Source organism: Triplophysa rosa, linkage group LG14, assembly GCF_024868665.1.
Source record: "Triplophysa rosa linkage group LG14, Trosa_1v2, whole genome shotgun sequence".
Taxonomy (NCBI): Eukaryota; Metazoa; Chordata; class Actinopteri; order Cypriniformes; family Nemacheilidae; genus Triplophysa; species Triplophysa rosa.
Genome location: NC_079903.1, coordinates 14,490,162 through 14,511,988, shown reverse-complemented (window position 1 = coordinate 14,511,988; position 21,827 = coordinate 14,490,162). Strand labels below are relative to the sequence as shown.

At 37.2% G+C, this 21,827-nt stretch overlaps 1 protein-coding gene across 1 annotated transcript in view; it reads left to right on the top strand.

Moving 5' to 3' along the window:
- The first annotated feature begins 1,152 nt into the window (after window positions 1–1,152).
- tlcd2 (TLC domain containing 2) overlaps window positions 1,153–21,827 on the top strand; it is a 28,374-nt gene continuing 7,699 nt past the window's right edge. The window contains exons 1-3 of the mRNA XM_057351332.1: window positions 1,153–1,701; window positions 2,004–2,086; window positions 14,630–14,712. Coding sequence (XP_057207315.1) covers window positions 1,523–1,701; window positions 2,004–2,086; window positions 14,630–14,712 — 345 coding nt within the window. The 5' untranslated portion in view covers window positions 1,153–1,522. The remainder of the gene's footprint in view (window positions 1,702–2,003; window positions 2,087–14,629; window positions 14,713–21,827) is intronic.

Genomic DNA, 21,827 nt, shown 5'->3' with positions numbered 1-21,827 from the left:
GTTGAAATTCTGCGCTTCTCATCCAAACTTCGCTGATGTTCGCTTTTCCCAGCAGCTTCTACATGAACTGCGAAAATCGCTGACACCTCTCGACATAGCAGCTGCGATGCTGTGAGCCAATCAGAGTGAGCGGCGGTGACGTCGATGTCAAACTGTGTTTTGTTCATAAACATAAGTCGAAGTGCAATTAATGAAGCGACATTTATTTCATGTTTTATTTCTAAGCTCATTTTATTTACATACTTCACCTAATTACACACATTTAATTAACTTGTTTACAGTATTCATATATTTCAACAGCTAATGGTATAGCACCAAAAGCTGGTATCGACTATATTGTTTAAAACCTCCTTGACTTTATCTGAATTGTTAATAGTGTTATGTTAAGATGCAACGTGTCTACGAAACTGTTACAACACAGGTTTAAAAGAGAACTATTAAAATCGAAACACCACGAGATGTCGCTAGACGCCGCGACTTGGGCGCCGGAAACATAAATTAGGAGATCGGCCACCCTGTGGTTCCCTGCCTTCCTTGACCCGAAATATCCTAGTAGAGTAGGCTCCAGCATCGAAAACTCCCAGCGACCCAATACTGAATAGATGGATCGAGCTATGAGACTCTTGGCCCTGAATAAACTCAACGAATAAACATTCAAAAGTCCGTTCTAACATATTAGTTGTTTGACTACCATGTCCACCTGTGTCTAACAGTTATGTTTTAACAGTTTTCAAATATTGACATTTTAAGAAGTAAGGTCTGGGACAGAGGTAGATTCGTAAAATCTAAACATGAACGTCATTTGAAAAGCAGCAAAAATAAAAGGCGTGCTAAAACGTTTTCAGTGTTCAACGTGAACTTTAATATGACCGCAATAAGACGTTGAAAACGAATGCAAAAGTGCAAATTATTTTGGTTATTTAAATGTAAAGCCTATGAGTGTGACTCTGTAGCAACTTTAAATATTAGAGAATATTAGGCCTATATAAGAAAATATCTAACTGTAAGCTACGAAAGTCGTAACTACATCTCCCACAATCCTCCCCTTGCAAAGGGGGCGGGTCTAGAAGTAAGGCTCAAAAGCACGAGTGGCTAGTCGATAATTACGATAATTGGGCGGGGATTCTGTTGTTTGGTAATAGTAAAAGCGAAAAGTTACACAAACACATCAGGGTTTTGTAACGCATACGTTGCCTCCGGTTCAATTGCTGCCACTCGTAACTAACTCACTCTTGTGATCCCAGCTTTCTGTCGGACCGACCGAACCGAGCAGTGAAACAAAATAGCATTTTTTTCTTTTTTAACATACAACAATTATGACATTTTGGTTGTAAAGGACGCTATCAACACGTGCGACGTAATCGTAGACTGGACTAGTCCAAAATGAAATGAAATAAAACAACCAGGATGTCGTTTTGCTAAAGTATAAAGATAAAGCGCATCTGTTTCATTCTCTAAAGGTCTAGACGCGCGTGCGAGACTCGGGTGCTTCTAGTGATTACGAGAGGCGCGCGCTGCAAACATGGAGTTGAATTCTGTGATTTTGACCACTGGAGCCTCCGTGGGATTTTTCAAATTAGTGAACTACGGGATCGGAAAACTACCTGTACCAGAGACAGCAAAGAGAAACACTTGGAAATGGAAAAACATCTCTACGTCCTTTGTACACAGTCTCATAACTGGAGTGTGGTCTGTGCTTTGGTAAGTGACAGAATTCCCCCACATGTGCATGGGGAATACACACTCATCGCTTATATACTCATGTTTTTGTCGTCTTTATCAGATGCTTACGTATTTTATCGAAATATCTTTGGCAAGGTGATCTTAGGTGATTAACGGATGTAGTTTGATCTCACGTACCTTTATATTTTGCAACATGTAAATCTTTTATTCATTGACACATTTTAACCCAGTGCTTTCTATCGCTCATAGAAACGTTTGTTTGTCTTGGCACACAGCATCTTCATTATATGCCATGCCCTGATATTACTTTCTCCTCCCAGTTTTTTCATACACCCCAAGATGGCTGAGGATTTGATAGAGACACACTCCGTTTTCTCACACGCCCTAGTATCAGTATCAATCGGTGAGTATTAAGCATTGTTGCATACAAAGCGTTACATTGTTATTTAACATGTCGAGGGGGTTGTGGATGGACTCATGGTCAAGAGTTACGAATAGACAGCAGTGTCAGTATTAACAGGTGTCTTTAAAGGGATACTTCACCCAAAAATGAAAATTCTGTCATAATTTACTCACCTTCGAGTTGTTCCAAATCTGTATAAATTTATTTGTTCTTATGAACACAGAGAATTGGAAGAATGCTTATAACCAGACAGATTTTGCCCCCCATTGACTACCAGTAGGAAAAAATACGATTGTTAGTCAAAGGTGCCCCAGAACTGTTTGCTGTCCTACATTCTTCAAGATGTCTTTGTGTTCAACAGAAAAAAAAGAGAAAGTACTTTTTACTACTATATGGAAGTCAATATCTGTTTGATTACAAGCATTCTTCCAAATATCTTTCTCTGTGTTCATCAGAACAAAGAAATTTACACAGATTTGGAACAACTGGAAGGTGAGTAAATGATGACAGTATCCCTTTAATTAGGGCAGTGGCTCAAAAATGGGGTATGCAGTATATGCGGTGCATACGGGCGCCGCACAAGGGGAAATAACAAAATATTAGTTAAAGATTTTTTAAATGAAACGTTATAAATAATAGAAAATATAGCGAAAAAAGTAATTATATAAAACGTTTAAGTTGAACTTTTGTCTAACATTTTAAACGAGTTCAACAAATATATTTTATTTAAATCAAGTTATGTCAACCACTCACTCTGTGACAGTCACATGACCAAATGGATCGAGCAAAGAAATGAGGCACAGAACAAGAAAATTAAAAACAAGTAAATTGACAAGTAAAATCAAGACAAAAAACAAAAACAATGTCCAAGTGGATAAAGATCTATTGGTATATCATTTAATCTCTGTAAATCTTTAAATTATTTAACGTTGCCGGAGAGGTAGGCTAGTTCATATCATAGTATATGATATGTGACCCTGGACAACAAAACCAGTCTTATGGGTCAATTTTTCGAAATTGAGATTTTTACATAATCTGAAAGCTGAACAAATAAACTTTCTATAGATATATGAGTTGTTAGAATAGGAAGTTGAAGTTGTTAATCAGGGGCACTGTGGCAGACCATCCACTCACAAAAATAAAGTTTTTATATATTTAAGGTAGGAAATTTACAAAATATCTTCATGGAACATGATCTTTACTTAATATCCTAATGATTTTTGACATAAAAGAAAAATCAATAATTTTGACCCACACAATGTATTTTTGTCTTTTACTAAAAATGTTCCCGTGCTACTTAAGACTGGTTTTGTGATCCAGGGTCACATATATTAACGTATCAGTTCACCTCCACGTCGCTTGTAAAATAAATCTATGTTTGTGAATGAGCTTTACATTTGGGAGAGTCTGAGAAGGTTGTTAAAGCTGTTAAGTCTCCCACTATCATGCATATAAGATAGCCTAGTTGTTGGGCTCTTCATTAAACGTCAGACGCGTTTCCCCATACAACGCGAGCAGTGCAGTTTGAACGTCAGGCCCGTGTTCTTCATATAACGGGAGCAGATGCGTCTTCTGCAAACAGCACGAGTTTGACGCGTCTTCTCTATACACAGAGCACTGGGAGATTGCGTGAGGACAGTGAAACAGCGATTGACAGGATGACAGAGACAGGAGCGCAAAAGAACGTTTGTTAATAAAAAATATATAATTTCTTCGTTCAATGTAAGTGAGTTTGTCTTTGTTTTACTTTAATGATGTTTAATAAATATGAACCACAAACTAAAAAAAATTAAAGTAAGGGGAAAATCCAAAGATCTTTTATTTATCTGTGTTAGGCTAAATGTATGTTATCCATCTTATTTCGTTTTTCAATAAAGGTTTCATTATAAAGTTTCAGTAAAAGTATGTTTAACATAGGTTACTATTTTATTGTTGTGTTTTCATTAAATATTTATGAACCACAACTAAGCATTAAAGTAAGTGGAAAAAACAAAGACTTGTTGTTTATTTGTGTTATACAACGCAAGTATATCATGTCATACCTCTTATTTATTTTGATAATAATGAATCATGTTAATAATATTTTTTGTTGAAGGAAAGGGAATAATCTAAATGTCTAACTTTGAAGATCAAAATAAGTTTATTATTCACTGGGCACATTTCCTCACCAGCACATCTCTAATGGGCTACAACTCGATTGCTACTTATATTTAGGATATTTAAAGAAGTTTTATTGTTTAAAACTGGACAAGCTTTTTTATTAAAGGTATTAGACTAAATATCAAAATTCTAGATTATATAAGTGAAACCCACTTTTAAAAGAATACAATAAATACCCTTATTTGGGGTTTTATTTCGTTATAATAAAAAGTTAAAATAAAAAATTGTTTAGCCTTTTATCCAATTAATCGAAAAAACAATCGTCCGATTATTCAATTATCAAAATAATCGTTAGTTGCAGCCGTAATTTATTGTGTATGTCTGAGCATTAACTTCATGTAGCCCACTTTTATTACTTTTTACTCTATTGTTTTATTAGTTTTCAGATAAGTTATTTATCTTTTCAGAATTGTTACACTGTGAAGCAGTGTTTCTGTAAAAGTGTTTATTTAAAAGGAAACCTTTATGCTTCTGTTATGCAAATCTGATTGTCACCTTCACGTGATTTAAAATACAGTATAACTAGAATGACTCCAAAGGTAATATACAACTTGTCTACGGATTTTTTATTTGTTGTGTGTTTTCTATATTGGGGTGGCGGATGGGGGGGCGCCAAAACTGATCTCGCATACCCCTCCGAAAATGTCTAGTTGCGCCCCTGAATTAGGGCTGTGCAAAAATATCGATACATGTAACTATCGCAATATATTTTTTTCGATAGTGTATCGATAGTGATACACCTCTACTACCGATCATTTTTTAAAAATCATGTCATATACATACGGCCAAAAGTAAGTGGAAGCGAGCATGGGGAAAAATATAAGAACGCTTGGAGCTCTCAGAGCTGATGTGTGGGTGTGCTTTGGTTTTCAAAATAAGTAATGGAGTAATAAGTTATATAAAATAATGCTGTTTGTAGGCTTCGCAAGTCATGACACAAGTCACTTAGCTGCTGCAGTGCATTAGACAAAAGGTTTATTAAGAAAAGAAACAATGACATTTATTGTGCTTTCACGGATGTGACACCAGCACATTTACAGCACGGATGAAGCAGGGGTTTTATACTGCCCATGTTCAGTGTTTTAACTGTAAAGCACCACAACAGCCAAGTGACTTGCGTGAGCCACCTTATTCCCCTGTGCTACCCACTTGAGGGGTGCAATCCACAGTTTGAGAACCCAAACCTCTGATCTAAAGGTCCATGCATCGCACATCATGGCCACTCTGCAGAGGTAAGGGATGTTTTTACACTTATCCTTACAGAAAACCCCCGGTGGTGCACAGCATGTTGTATTACAAGACAATGAATCAAGACAAAAACAAAGAAATTGAATAATGGTCAGAACATAATGACCAAAACAATCGTTTTTAATATTATTTTTGCAATATTTTGACTTTTTTTGGTGTATACTGTGTATATATACAGTACATAATATGCCTTTATGCTTTTAAGAAAGTTTACGAAACTTGTATTATGTTGTGTTAGCAACAGGGGCGGTTCTAAGGTGAGTAGATATGCTGGGCTTAGCCCAGAGACCTCCACATACGTGTTCGAATACAGTGGTGTAGCAAGTCAGGTCGGGGCCTGTATGCAAAAACTTTTAATGGGCCACCTCAGTCTGTTCGCGACCGCGTTGCGCATTACTAGACATCGGTTGTTTACTCGGGTTTGTATTTAAATGTTAATGCGTGTCAATCGTGCTCAAATAGTACAGGCAGACCCCATTTTGAAACAGCAAGGTAAACAAGGAATGTTGTACACTATATAATAATAATAATAATAATAGAGTGTAAATGATTGTGTAGTAAAATTATTACATATGACAACTAAGGGTGGAGCCGAACCCGAATACGGTATTCGGAAAGGCACAAATAGCGTGTTTTTTACGAATACTTATTTCGAACAAATACTTTAAAAATATTTGTATTCGGGAACAAGAAAAACTTTATATCAAAAAGCTGCGTTTTCTCACGAGACCGCAGTGCATGCCCGCATGAGTGAGTGACATTCAGGGGTGGGGGGGGGTTGGGGGTAAAAGAGATGACTGACACAGGCTGCTCCACACAGCAACAGAGAAGGCTCGGCTGAGCGAAAAAAGACTTCACTGCGTGCATCACTATTTTTGTTGAATAGATTTTTGTACCTTAACTGGGTTCCGGAGGCAGTTTATAACTTTCGGGAAGCGGAGTTTGATCGGGAGATTATTCCGTTATGCTTCATTATTGACGTCTGCAGTCGGGTGCTCTCATATTCGCTCTGTTTACGTACACTATAACGTAAATTAGAAGTGTAACGCAAAAAAACTGGATTTTTACACCTATTTTGAATTTTACTCGAATACAAATACAAATACTTTCCCCCCTCAACAAATACAAATACAGATACAAATACCGGCTGCTTTGCACACCCTTAATGACAACTAACAGGGACAAAAAGACCTCTCTACAACCCTTAACCTCACCATACACTTTATTATTAAACACCTGTTAGCCATTTTCATATATTTTCTTCATTTAGTTGAAAATAAATGACTGTATGATCTGATGTGTGATGAGAATGTAGTTTGGTAAAAGGTGGATTCGATCTTGCACTCATATTTGTCAGTACGCCTCACTACGCAAGAAGCTGCTGGGAAAGTGGCGTTGTTTTTACACTCTAAATTTGTTTACGGAGAAGGACCCACTCACATTTGTCCATGGGTAGATGCGCAAAAGACGCTAAATGTAAAGGGCCCCTAAGTGATTTGTACATGGCATGGTAATAAAACATTCAGTGCTTTACTGAAAACTTTCAGGGCTTCAGCCCCATTAGCCCACCCCTAGCGATACATTTCAAAATATACTGACAAACCAAACAATTCAAAGCTCTTTTACCACATGACATCACATTATGAAATAACCTTCCCCTGAGTTATTAGTGTTATGTATGCATTTTATTTTGCAGTTATGTTAATTTTTGCATTGCTCTTACCATTTCACTTTTGTGTCGTCTGGAATGTTTATTCCAGCCTATAAGCAGATCATTCCTATTTAAACTGCCAAATACCAGAGATATTTTAGATACTCTGTGGAATCCCACATGCTTTTGGCAATGAAGTAGCTATATCTACAGAATCAATGGATGGCTTTATGATCCGTCCCAGGCACTAACCCCCATAAGTCACATGACTAATCATGAATGGGCCTTTATCGTAGGCTTTTTAATTCTTATAATTCATGGTGTTTTTGCTGAACATGTATCTCAGTTTGAGCAAAACACTGATATCTATGTCCGCTGCCAAAGTTGTTTAAAAAAAAATCGGAAAACTACCTGTACCAGAGACAGCAAAGAGAAACACTTGGAAATGGAAAAACATCTCTACGTCCTTTGTACACAGTCTCATAACTGGAGTGTGGTCTGTGCTTTGGTAAGTGACAGAATTCCCCCACATGTGCATGGGGAATACACACTCATCGCTTATATACTCATGTTTTTGTCGTCTTTATCAGATGCTTACGTATTTTATCGAAATATCTTTGGCAAGGTGATCTTAGGTGATTAACGGATGTAGTTTGATCTCACGTACCTTTATATTTTGCAACATGTAAATCTTTTATTCATTGACACATTTTAACCCAGTGCTTTCTATCGCTCATAGAAACGTTTGTTTGTCTTGGCACACAGCATCTTCATTATATGCCATGCCCTGATATTACTTTCTCCTCCCAGTTTTTTCATACACCCCAAGATGGCTGAGGATTTGATAGAGACACACTCCGTTTTCTCACACGCCCTGGTATCAGTATCAATCGGTGAGTATTAAGCATTGTTGCATACAAAGCGTTACATTGTTATTTAACATGTCGAGGGGGTTGTGGATGGACTCATGGTCATGAGTTACGAATAGACAGCAGTGTCAGTATTAACAGGTGTCTTTAAAGGGATACTTCACCCAAAAATGAAAATTCTGTCATAATTTACTCACCTTCGAGTTGTTCCAAATCTGTATAAATTTATTTGTTCTTATGAACACAGAGAATTGGAAGAATGCTTATAACCAGACAGATTTTGCCCCCCATTGACTACCAGTAGGAAAAAATACGATTGTTAGTCAAAGGTGCCCCAGAACTGTTTGCTGTCCTACATTCTTCAAGATGTCTTTGTGTTCAACAGAAAAAAAAGAGAAAGTACTTTTTACTACTATATGGAAGTCAATATCTGTTTGTTTACAAGCATTCTTCCAAATATCTTTCTCTGTGTTCATCAGAACAAAGAAATTTACACAGATTTGGAACAACTGGAAGGTGAGTAAATGATGACAGTATCCCTTTAATTAGGGCAGTGGCTCAAAAATGGGGTATGCAGTATATGCGGTGCATACGGGCGCCGCACAAGGGGAAATAACAAAATATTAGTTAAAGATTTTTTAAATGAAACGTTATAAATAATAGAAAATATAGCGAAAAAAGTAATTATATAAAACGTTTAAGTTGAACTTTTGTCTAACATTTTAAACGAGTTCAACAAATATATTTTATTTAAATCAAGTTATGTCAACCACTCACTCTGTGACAGTCACATGACCAAATGGATCGAGCAAAGAAATGAGGCACAGAACAAGAAAATTAAAAACAAGTAAATTGACAAGTAAAATCAAGACAAAAAACAAAAACAATGTCCAAGTGGATAAAGATCTATTGGTATATCATTTAATCTCTGTAAATCTTTAAATTATTTAACGTTGCCGGAGAGGTAGGCTAGTTCATATCATAGTATATGATATGTGACCCTGGACAACAAAACCAGTCTTATGGGTCAATTTTTCGAAATTGAGATTTTTACATAATCTGAAAGCTGAACAAATAAACTTTCTATAGATATATGAGTTGTTAGAATAGGAAGTTGAAGTTGTTAATCAGGGGCACTGTGGCAGACCATCCACTCACAAAAATAAAGTTTTTATATATTTAAGGTAGGAAATTTACAAAATATCTTCATGGAACATGATCTTTACTTAATATCCTAATGATTTTTGGCATAAAAGAAAAATCAATAATTTTGACCCACACAATGTATTTTTGTCTTTTACTAAAAATGTTCCCGTGCTACTTAAGACTGGTTTTGTGATCCAGGGTCACATATATTAACGTATCAGTTCACCTCCACGTCGCTTGTAAAATAAATCTATGTTTGTGAATGAGCTTTACATTTGGGAGAGTCTGAGAAGGTTGTTAAAGCTGTTAAGTCTCCCACTATCATGCATATAAGATAGCCTAGTTGTTGGGCTCTTCATTAAACGTCAGACGCGTTTCCCCATACAACGCGAGCAGTGCAGTTTGAACGTCAGGCCCGTGTTCTTCATATAACGGGAGCAGATGCGTCTTCTGCAAACAGCAAGCTTAAACTCAGTAAGACAGCGAAGGCACCTTTACGGTGAAAACACACGCACCCACTGTACATCCACTGCTCTTACAACGCGACTGAAGTATCACAGTAGACTACTGACAACGAAACCAAAGACCCAGTACCATTGGCACACATACTGTCCCTATAACAGCTCTCAGCTACATTACCTTTACCGAAAGGCCTTAAAAGCTGCCACAGACCATAGCCCTGTACGTCTTCACGCACGACCCGCGCATCTATAAGTGCCCACATCTTCCGCTTCCCAAATACTATGACGACTTGCCCCGTCCTAAGCCACTACTAGTCCTATTCAAAGATACACTAGATTTTCTACTTTCTTCAAACCCCTATAAAGCAACCCGTAACCGCTAATAAAAACATATATAATTTCTTCGTTCAATGTAAGTGCGAGTTTGTCTCGTTGTTTTACTTTAATGATGTCTTTTAATAAATATGAACCACAAACCTAAAAAAAATGTGAAAGCTAAGGGGACAAATCCAAAGATCTTTTGATTAAATATCTGATGTTAGGCTAAATGTATGTTAAGTCCATCTTATTTTCGTTTTTCAATACAAGGTTTCACTTATGAACAGTTTCAGTAAACAGTACTGTTTAACATAGGTTACTATTTTATTTGTTTGTTGTTTTTCATTAAATATTTATGGAACCACAACTAAGCATAAGTTAAAGTAAGTGGAAAAAACAAAGACTTGTTGTTTATTTGTGTTATACAACGCAAGTATATCATGTCATACCTCTTATTTATTTTGATAATAATGAATCATGTTAATAATATTTTTTGTTGAAGGAAAGGGAATAATCTAAATGTCTAACTTTGAAGATCAAAATAAGTTTATTATTCACTGGGCACATTTCCTCACCAGCACATCTCTAATGGGCTACAACTCGATTGCTACTTATATTTAGGATATTTAAAGAAGTTTTATTGTTTAAAACTGGACAAGCTTTTTTATTAAAGGTATTAGACTAAATATCAAAATTCTAGATTATATAAGTGAAACCCACTTTTAAAAGAATACAATAAATACCCTTATTTGGGGTTTTATTTCGTTATAATAAAAAGTTAAAATAAAAAATTGTTTAGCCTTTTATCCAATTAATCGAAAAAACAATCGTCCGATTATTCAATTATCAAAATAATCGTTAGTTGCAGCCGTAATTTATTGTGTATGTCTGAGCATTAACTTCATGTAGCCCACTTTTATTACTTTTTACTCTATTGTTTTATTAGTTTTCAGATTTGTTATTTATCTTTTCAGAATTGTTACACTGTGAAGCAGTGTTTCTGTAAAAGTGTTTATTTAAAAGGAAACCTTTATGCTTCTGTTATGCAAATCTGATTGTCACCTTCACGTGATTTAAAATACAGTATAACTAGAATGACTCCAAAGGTAATATACAACTTGTCTACGGATTTTTTATTTGTTGTGTGTTTTCTATATTGGGGTGGCGGATGGGGGGGCGCCAAAACTGATCTCGCATACCCCTCCGAAAATGTCTAGTTGCGCCCCTGAATTAGGGCTGTGCAAAAATATCGATACATGTAACTATCGCAATATATTTTTTTCGATAGTGTATCGATAGTGATACACCTCTACTACCGATCATTTTTTAAAAATCATGTCATATACATACGGCCAAAAGTAAGTGGAAGCGAGCATGGGGAAAAATATAAGAACGCTTGGAGCTCTCAGAGCTGATGTGTGGGTGTGCTTTGGTTTTCAAAATAAGTAATGGAGTAATTAGTTATATAAAATAATGCTGTTTGTAGGCTTCGCAAGTCATGACACAAGTCACTTAGCTGCTGCAGTGCATTAGACAAAAGGTTTATTAAGAAAAGAAACAATGACATTTATTGTGCTTTCACGGATGTGACACCAGCACATTTACAGCACGGATGAAGCAGGGGTTTTATACTGCCCATGTTCAGTGTTTTAACTGTAAAGCACCACAACAGCCAAGTGACTTGCGTGAGCCACCTTATTCCCCTGTGCTACCCACTTGAGGGGTGCAATCCACAGTTTGAGAACCCAAACCTCTGATCTAAAGGTCCATGCATCGCACATCATGGCCACTCTGCAGAGGTAAGGGATGTTTTTACACTTATCCTTACAGAAAACCCCCGGTGGTGCACAGCATGTTGTATTTCAAGACAATGAATCAAGACAAAAACAAAGAAATTGAATAATGGTCAGAACATAATGACCAAAACAATCGTTTTTTATATTATTTTTGCAATATTTTGACTTTTTTTGGTGTATACTGTGTATATATACAGTACATAATATGCCTTTATGCTTTTAAGAAAGTTTACGAAACTTGTATTATGTTGTGTTAGCAACAGGGGCGGTTCTAAGGTGAGTAGATATGCTGGGCTTAGCCCAGAGACCTCCACATACGTGTTCGAATACAGTGGTGTAGCAAGTCAGGTCGGGGCCTGTATGCAAAAACTTTTAATGGGCCACCTCAGTCTGTTCGCGACCGCGTTGCGCATTACTAGACATCGGTTGTTTACTCGGGTTTGTATTTAAATGTTAATGCGTGTCAATCGTGCTCAAATAGTACAGGCAGACCCCATTTTGAAACAGCAAGGTAAACAAGGAATGTTGTACACTATATAATAATAATAATAATAATAGAGTGTAAATGATTGTGTAGTAAAATTATTACATATGACAACTAGGGGTGGAGCCGAACCCGAATACGGTATTCGGAAAGGCACAAATAGCGTGTTTTTTACGAATACTTATTTCGAACAAATACTTTAAAAATATTTGTATTCGGGAACAAGAAAAACTTTATATCAAAAAGCTGCGTTTTCTCACGAGACCGCAGTGCATGCCCGCATGAGTGAGTGACATTCAGGAGTCGGTGGGGGGGGGGTAAAAGAGGTGACTGACACAGGCTGCTCCACACAGCAACAGAGAAGGCTCGGCTGAGCGAAAAAAGGCTTCACTGCGTGCATCACTATTTTTGTTGAATAGATTTTTGTACCTTAACTGGGTTCCGGAGGCAGTTTATAACTTTCGGGAAGCGGAGTTTGATCGGGAGATTATTCCGTTATGCTTCATTATTGACGTCTGCAGTCGGGTGCTCTCATATTCGCTCTGTTTACGTACACTATAACGTAAATTAGAAGTGTAACGCAAAAAAACTGGATTTTTACACCTATTTTGAATTTTACTCGAATACAAATACAAATACTTTCCCCCCTCAACAAATACAAATACAGATACAAATACCGGCTGCTTTGCACACCCTTAATGACAACTAACAGGGACAAAAAGACCTCTCTACAACCCTTAACCTCACCATACACTTTATTATTAAACACCTGTTAGCCATTTTCATATATTTTCTTCATTTAGTTGAAAATAAATGACTGTATGATCTGATGTGTGATGAGAATGTAGTTTGGTAAAAGGTGGATTCGATCTTGCACTCATATTTGTCAGTATACGCCTCACTACGCAAGAAGCTGCTGGGAAAGTGGCGTTGTTTTTACACTCTAAATTTGTTTACGGAGAAGGACCCACTCACATTTGTCCATGGGTAGATGCGCAAAAGACGCTAAATGTANAAGGGCCCCTAAGTGATTTGTACATGGCATGGTAATAAAACATTCAGTGCTTTACTGAAAACTTTCAGGGCTTCAGCCCCGTTAGCCCACCCCTAGCGATACATTTCAAAATATACTGACAAACCAAACAATTCAAAGCTCTTTTACCACATGACATCACATTATGAAATAACCTTCCCCTGAGTTATTAGTGTTATGTATGCATTTTATTTTGCAGTTATGTTAATTTTTGCATTGCTCTTACCATTTCACTTTTGTGTCGTCTGGAATGTTTATTCCAGCCTATAAGCAGATCATTCCTATTTAAACTGCCAAATACCAGAGATATTTTAGATACTCTGTGGAATCCCACATGCTTTTGGCAATGAAGTAGCTATATCTACAGAATCAATGGATGGCTTTATGATCCGTCCCAGGCACTAACCCCCATAAATCACATGACTAATCATGAATGGGCCTTTATCGTAGGCTTTTTAATTCTTATAATTCATGGTGTTTTTGCTGAACATGTATCTCAGTTTGAGCAAAACACTGATATCTATGTCCGCTGCCAAAGTTGTTTAAAAAAAAATAGAAATTCTGTCATTTACTCACCCTCCACATCTGTATAAATGCATTTGTTCTGATGAACACGGAGAAAGATATTTGGAAGAATGCTTGTAACCAAACAGTTGTTGGCCACCATTGACTACCATAGGAAAAATTACAGTGGTAGTCAATAGTGTTCCAGACTGTTTGCTTTCCAACATTCGTCAAAATATCTTCTTTTGTGTTCAACAGAACAAAGAAATTGATAAAGCCGTTTTTACTACTATGGTAGTCAATGGTGGCCAAGAACTGTTTTGTTACAAAAATTCAAGTTTATTTCTATAGCATGTTTTAAGATTCACATTGTATCAAAGCAGCTGTACAGAAAAACATGTTAAACAAATATACAATAAATATAGCCCCAATAACTATATAAAATCTAGAAAAGGAAATGAAAAAGTATTCTAAAGTATACATACTGCTGGCAGAAATAAATCATCCTCATGTATACAACAGCACCATGTAAACCTGTTGCTTTGTGCTGCTGCTTCCACCGATATAAAGTGAACTAAGCAAACAGGTTGAAGCTAAATGGGAAATTGTGTGTGTATTTAAACTGTCAATCAGTACATTAACATTAATGAGGTCTCATATGTTATACTTCATTTGCTGTGTTGAACCTCCACCATCCTAAAGAGCTGTCTCCATGGATACCCTCATATTGGGAAATGGATATAAATAGCCCTCTGGAACCTGACATCTTGGTAACCAACGTAATTATTGACATGGTATCTGCTGCCCGAAAAACCTGTTGAGAAGCTAAGAGGTCCATTTTGTTAACAGTTTCAATCTCCTTTTGTGTTTCAGGGTATTTTATTTATGACTTCTTCGATATGGTTCTCAATCAGAAGATGGGTCAATCATGGGAGCTTCTTTTCCATCACGTAGTGGTAAGGAGACATATAATGTAGCACAGACGTAATCCACTGGCATAGTTTTGCAAACTGAAAAGAATGAGCCTTTGGCGCTTAACAGTAACATAATTCCAAAAGCAGTTTCTGTTTTATTCACCTGTCACTTGTCTACTAAAACTACACAGACCTGATACGGCACCTTTTTGGTGCATCCAAATAGTCAAACCTGTCTGACCGTCATGTCTTTGAGTGTCAGTTCCTCAGGTTAAAGGCTTTGAAACGTCTGTTGGAAAAAGGTCAGGTGATAACAAAAATTAAGAGGAGGTGAAATAATCTAGATTCTGAAAATAAACAAATCCATAGTCATGCAGCTTTAGCACAGCCCACTGAAACAAATGCATTTCCCTCAGTACACGCACAGGTTATCACAACCTGTATTGGTTGTTCTGTCTCGCAATGGAGTCGTACATCCCTGTCATGTTCAGCAGGTTTTCTGGGCCTCAGTTGATTGTGCTAAATGTGAACTGCAGAGCTGTGGTGCATCCCCAACAGTTTGTCGAGGGAAAGTGGCCAGCTTCATTCTGTGCTGCTGCTGTTGTTGTTATTCCCTCTTTTATTGGGGTCTCATTCACTGAAGTGGCTAAAGAAAATGTGCTGCCAGATTCTTAATGGCAGTGTGAGAAACTGTCAGACCCTTTCCTCTACACCAGTGGTCACCAACCCTGTTCCTGGAGATCGACCGTCCTGCAGACTGCAGCTCCAACCCTGCTTCAGCACACCTGTCTGTCATTATCAAGCAAACCTGAACACCTTGATTAGATATTTCAGGTGTGTTTGATTGGAGTTGAGGCTGAAATTGGAGGCTGAAATCTTCAGGACAGTCGATCTCCAGGAGCAGGGTTGGTGACCACTGCTCTACATGGTCAACCTTTTGGGAAAAACTATAATAGAATACATTTTTATTTTGAGTTGTGCACAAACTTACAATGGAATGTGGCTTGTCAGCAGGTGAATTTTTTTAACGTATTGTCAGTTCTGGTTTTGGTAGTTTTTTATGCTTAGCAGCTTAGATCCTGGACCTACTGGATAAAAGACTCATGGGTGGGGCTTCTTACCCCGCCTTCCAGAAAGTTTGTAGCGTCTCCCTTTTTGAAATAAATGAAGCTTTTTCTGGCCTCCATTAATGGAAAAACTCACAATTTATCCTTTAATTAATATAGTTTATCCAAAAATAAAAATTCTGCTGAACACAAAAGCAGAGATTGAATTCTTTTTTATACAATTAAAATAAGTCACAGTGTGAACATTCTAACATCACTTCTTGGGCCCTCTGCGGTGGAAAAACATGCATGCCATGCATAAATAACACAGGAATGACCATAAACCCCAAGTCAATTCAACAGTGTCAGTGTATATATGTATATATATATATATATGAAGTGAAGGGGAAAACAAAACTGGGTGTTATTCTTGGCTTTTACTTTTGGGAATGCTGAAGTTTCCAGAAGTGGTTCTGGGAAAAGCATTAATCTTACCCAATAACATGTTTTCGTATTTAGACCACCTCAACCCTGCTTCAAATCGGTTTAGATTCACAGAGCACATGTCTCTCATCCCTCGTTCACTTAACAGAATTGAGTTTGCAAATTAAAGTCGGCTGGTCTCAGAAGAGGCAGATACTATCAGTATGTATTAGCACTTGTTCCAGACACACGGCGGTGTGTACGTATCTTAAGGGGTCAATGGTTGGGTCATTTAATCTTAGAAACAAATCGTGTGGTGACTATTTTCTCAATGGCAGCTTTTGCTCAATGACTGAAATGATGCCGTCAAATAGTTATGCGAGAGTTACAGTGTCATGCATATTTTGTAAAACCAGATAATCCAGCTCTGCTGTGGTAATCCAGTGACTTTCCCTGAAAGCTTTTAGTGCCATAGGTGGTAAACAAGTCAATTGTAATAAAAACCCATGGAATTCTGAAAGAAAGGTTGCCTATGAAGTAATTTACTGATACTTATGGACAACTTAAAAATTGAATTCATAGTATTTTTTTGGAAAAAAGCAAATAATTAAGATATTTAAAACTAGTAGGTCGAAGGTTACAAGCGAGCTTTGTTCTGTAAAAAGGGAAAGGAAGAGGTTGAGGGGTAGTGGAGGAGGAAATAATGTGTATGAGAGGGAAAGAATGTGTAAGTGAGGGAAACACTTGGCTCTACACTCCGGTGTATTTGGAGCCTTGCTTCTTTTTCTACATGTGTTCAGCATTTTACACACATTTGGTCCACACATGTTCCACGTGAGCTCCAGGACCCTATAGTAGAAACCCCCATAACAACAAGCCTCTACAAAATCTCCACTAAAACCCAAACCAAGAGCCCACTTACACTTTCTTATACAGACTCCTCCCATGTCACGAGAGATCCTCCATGTGTACTCGCACATTCACCTCCCACACATTTCGAAACAGCATTCTGTCTCATCCGTAACAACCCACTCGTAAATAAGACCTCACTTTTCCTAGTAACAAAAACACATGACATTTATGTCCCTAACTGCTTAGCTTTTTTGAATGGAACTTCCTGAAAGATCTGCCTTTTGATAGCTTTACCTAATGCGTTTATTGTTGTTTCATAAGATTGCTTGAGGTCAGACGTATGGGATGAGGATAGGAATGCCGCAGGCCTGGGAACACCTACAATCAGTGGTGTAGTCTAGTTTTTTGTAGCGAGTATACTCTGATCCCCCCAGCCTACTCACCCATCCAAGATCGACCCCTGAGCACCACAAAGAATGTATAGAGTATGCTTCTGTATGTAATCAAGAGCATTCTGGAAGATGTATTGCAAGCAAGATTTCAATAGCCAATAACAGCTGGGTGGACTTGCTGGTTTTGTTAATCACTGTCTCACAGCCAGTTAAGAGTTACATTTAGCCTTAGATGGTATACTGTATGTATACAATCCCTAAAGCACAGCTTTTATCAGCTGGCAATTTTCAATACACAAAGTCCTGTATTTGTTATATACTATTTCTGCATAGACCCACCCTGATAAAAAAATAGTATTGCATACATTTAAGTGGTTTCCATTAAAATGCCATTATAACATACCACAAATTTACAAATAAATTAAGAAAAAAATGTCCTTGGCAGTAATGGGTATTCCATTGATTCCCATCTTATCTATTGTGTTCTGGGCAGGGTTCTATTTTTTTTTCAGCAGGGCAACCAACATAATGTAAAGAATATCCTGTGAAATTATAATTGTTAGATTTTGACTGACTAAGGCCATGTCAAAGACGTACAGTAAATCATATTGAAATAAATGCACCCGCCAGATCCCTACGTTCTGCAAACGAACAACGTCTTGTGGTGCTATCCCAAAAAGGTAAAAAATCACTCTCACGTACCATCTCTGGATCGGTGCCACATTTATGGAATGATCTGCCCGCTGCTACAAGATCAGCAGATTCTGTAGCCATCTTTAAGAATCGTCTGAAAACACATCTCTTCCGTCAACACCTGACCGATCTCTTTTCTACTTTCAAAAAAAAAAACAAAGCTCTGTATACTGTGGTAAGCTACATGAGACCAGTCTTTTATCGCACTTATGCTTTTTGTTGTCCTTATGTTGTTCCAATTGCTTCCATTGTTTCCCTCATCTGTAAGTCGCTTTGGATAAAAGCGTCTGCTAAAATGACTAAATGTAAATGGTTTAAATCAAACTCTGATGCTTATCATCTAAAACAATGATAAACATTGTAGTATAAGTTATCTCTCCCTTTCTCCCTCATTTCTTGATTAACCACGCAAACTAACGTTTGTGAAGTTGGCTAGTTATATGCAATTTAATATGCCAACAATTCCCTGCATTTATGTTAATAATAACAGATATGCTCATTTTTATTAAAGAATATGCAGTGGTTTTAAAAGTGTGGGGGGGTTATCAGCAGAAAGTATAATACACCGGCGAACAGAGTATTTGATTGCGACCCAGGAACACTATCTCGACGGAGGGGGACCCCGCGAACAGCACAGCATGAGCCACGTCGGGCTCATTTTCTGTAACACCTGCTGCAGTGTCACCCAAAGCACCAGTAGAGTAGTGACAGGCAGGCTTACAAAAACACTGAAATAACTGTGTAAATTGCTTGCCTTTCATGATCTACTTTTGTTTCATATCTCCCGGTTGCACCAATGGTCCAAAAGTCGATGCGTCGCACTTTTGTGACACGAAACGATGTTACGCATCCTCATGCTTTTTTAAGTGGGTATACGGAAATCCTTGATCTTTTCTAGTGGGTATATGGCGTTTACCTGCGTATCACGTAGACTACACCACTGCCTACAATACCATAAAAGGCTTTTGTGATGAAATAAGTAACAAATGCATTTGATTAAAAATTAAGATTTAAACATTTTGACTGATTTGAACCAAATGAATTTATATGTAAAAATAGCATATCATCAAAAATCAGTCATACTGAAACGTAACAAGATCATAATAATTATAATAGTTTACAATTTTGATAAAAATATAATTATAACTCTAAAAGTTACATGAGGGAGACGTTTTGACTTGACTTGACATGATACCCATGTCAGTCGGTACCAACGCTGTACATTATTTTGGAGAATGTGTATACCTGATGCTGTTAGTGCTTTGTGAATTAGGCTATTGATGTTACATTTATTGAACGTTAAAATCCCTTCTCTCCTTTATCACAAAGTGGGTCTTGAGTACAGGCAGTATACTACGCGGTAGCTTTAAGCACACTCATGCAACCGGTTGCCACGGAAACTGTTTTGTGCATGTGCGTATGCACGATGCCAAGCACAGTGCTCAAATGATGAATGCTCGCCTTTATCATTCATCGTTGGTGTGCATGGGGGTTATACCCTTTTAAATATAAATAAATGCAGCTTGGTCTGTTTTAAACCGTTCGGATCAGATTAGATGTTCAGTAGTGTGGGGGCAAGGTTTATTTTTAGCATAAAATCTTGAAAGAATGAAGATGAGGCTTCCTTTGTTTTGTCTTTCAGTCAAAGGATGTAAACCAAGATAAACTCGAGGGAAAATATTACAAGAATATTTGACCAAAGCTGGAAATTTTGGCATCATTTTTCCACGCCTGTGTTTATTTACTTATTTTATTTATTTTAAAGCTCAAAGGAATTCTTGAGTGGGATTTCCAAGCTGGTTTTAATGCATGCAAAATGTCACGTTCAAGTTTATGAATTGAGTTGTTACTATGACGTCTTGCTTCTAGTGTAAACATGACATGGGTCATGTTGTTCTTTTTTATGATGGTTTTACTCACCTTTACTAGTCTTTTCTGGCTTGTTTCAAGTGTAGTTTTTGTGTCGGTTTCTGGACTTTGTCCTGACCATGCCTGGGTAAACATTTCCACCGTGCTTCTCTTTATCATTTATAAAATGGCAGGAAGGAAAAGAGTACGGCGTCACCTACACTTTCAGTTTTCAATCTCTTTGCCATTTTACATTTTCAGCTTCTAATTCAGGAACTTTTCATTAATGCATTGCCCTATTTTTTCATCAGCCTACTGAAGTGCTAACGGTGTTTTTATTAAGCATCTCAGATTGTGATTCTCATATTTGGGTCTAACTGGAATGTTGTCCGTTTGCTTTGTTAGCTTTCAATGCTGGTTGTGATAGATGACATTTGAAGCACGCATGATGTTTTGAAATGTAAGATGTTTATTGTGACCTAATCCCAGACATACTCTGGTTTATATTTAATAAGTTTTTGTTGCTGTGGTGTCTCCACAACAATTTTTGTGGCTGGGTCATTTGTAGTCATAGTGATTTCACATGTTTCTAGAAGAAAACTACTTTGATTCATAATGAAGTACTTCAGATATAGTACTTTTTTTTAACGTTGTGAACAGGAAAGCCAAATAACCATAAACGCAAAACTTCATTCAATTCATGTTTCTTTGTTCTATGACGCCGAAGCTTTACCACACCTCTTGAGTTCGATCAACACCTTCATTTCGCATTTCAACATGCGTAAACCAGCTTCACCACCATCTCCCAGCCCAGTTTCATTCTTTCTCTAGCCCCATCTGCTCCTCCTCTGCCTTCAGTGTCTGTTTTACTGCGATTAGAATCTGGAGGATGTTCTGTACAGGAACGGCAGTGCTCTGTTTGTTTATATAAAAACTACTTCAAGAAATACTTGACCTAGACATTGTATGTCTTTGTTATTTACTCATCTCTGATTAAATTTTTATGCTTTTTCCTGTGTAACTAGAACAGTTCATTTACTCGTAATCTCTTTTCTTACATTTTATTTTCATGCAGTTTATTGTAACCATTAGAGCTGGGCAAAAAAATTGATTAATCGTTTTTTGTTAACAGATCAATTCAATATAGGGCTGCAACTAACGATTGTTATGATAATCGATTAGTTGGTCGATTATTATTTTCGATTAATCGGATAAAATGTAATTACATCTTTTGCTTATAAGTAAATCAGATATGGGAAAAGTATACACAACTGAACTCATTAGCCTTCTCCCAAAATGTTGTGAATGTCTCCATAATTAACACACCTGGTGAGTTGATTCAAGTGTGTCATATTAGAAGCAACTGACAATAGTCTCTCCCAAACGTGGGAGCGAGGGGAGGGTCGGCCAAGGAAATCATTTTTTTGTGCCATGAAAAGTGAGTTATTTGTCACTCAAATGTAGTGAAGTACGGTAAAAAGTAAACAGAAAAAGTAATACTTCAGTACAAATACTCAAAAAGTGTACTTAAGTACAGTACTCAAGTAAATGTACTTCTTACCCACCTCTGAACTAAATAAACCACCAAATCAGGGTATTTAGCCTATTATGTACTTTGCAAAGTGCAAACGCCACAAATTGGGTTTTACTAATATAATCTTTAAAACACCTCTCCCCTTTAAACTTTAAAACTGCGCAGCTTGAAGAGATGCATGCAGAACACGTCTGACTTTAAAACTGCGCAACTTGTGCCGCACGGAGAGACACGTCTAAAACGGTAATTTTAAAAGGGAAGAAGACGCGCTTGATTTATAACTGCGCAGCTAGCAAGTGACGTCACAGACCAACTAATTGATAATGATAAAATCGTTATCGATGTCAACGAATTTCATTGTCGATTATT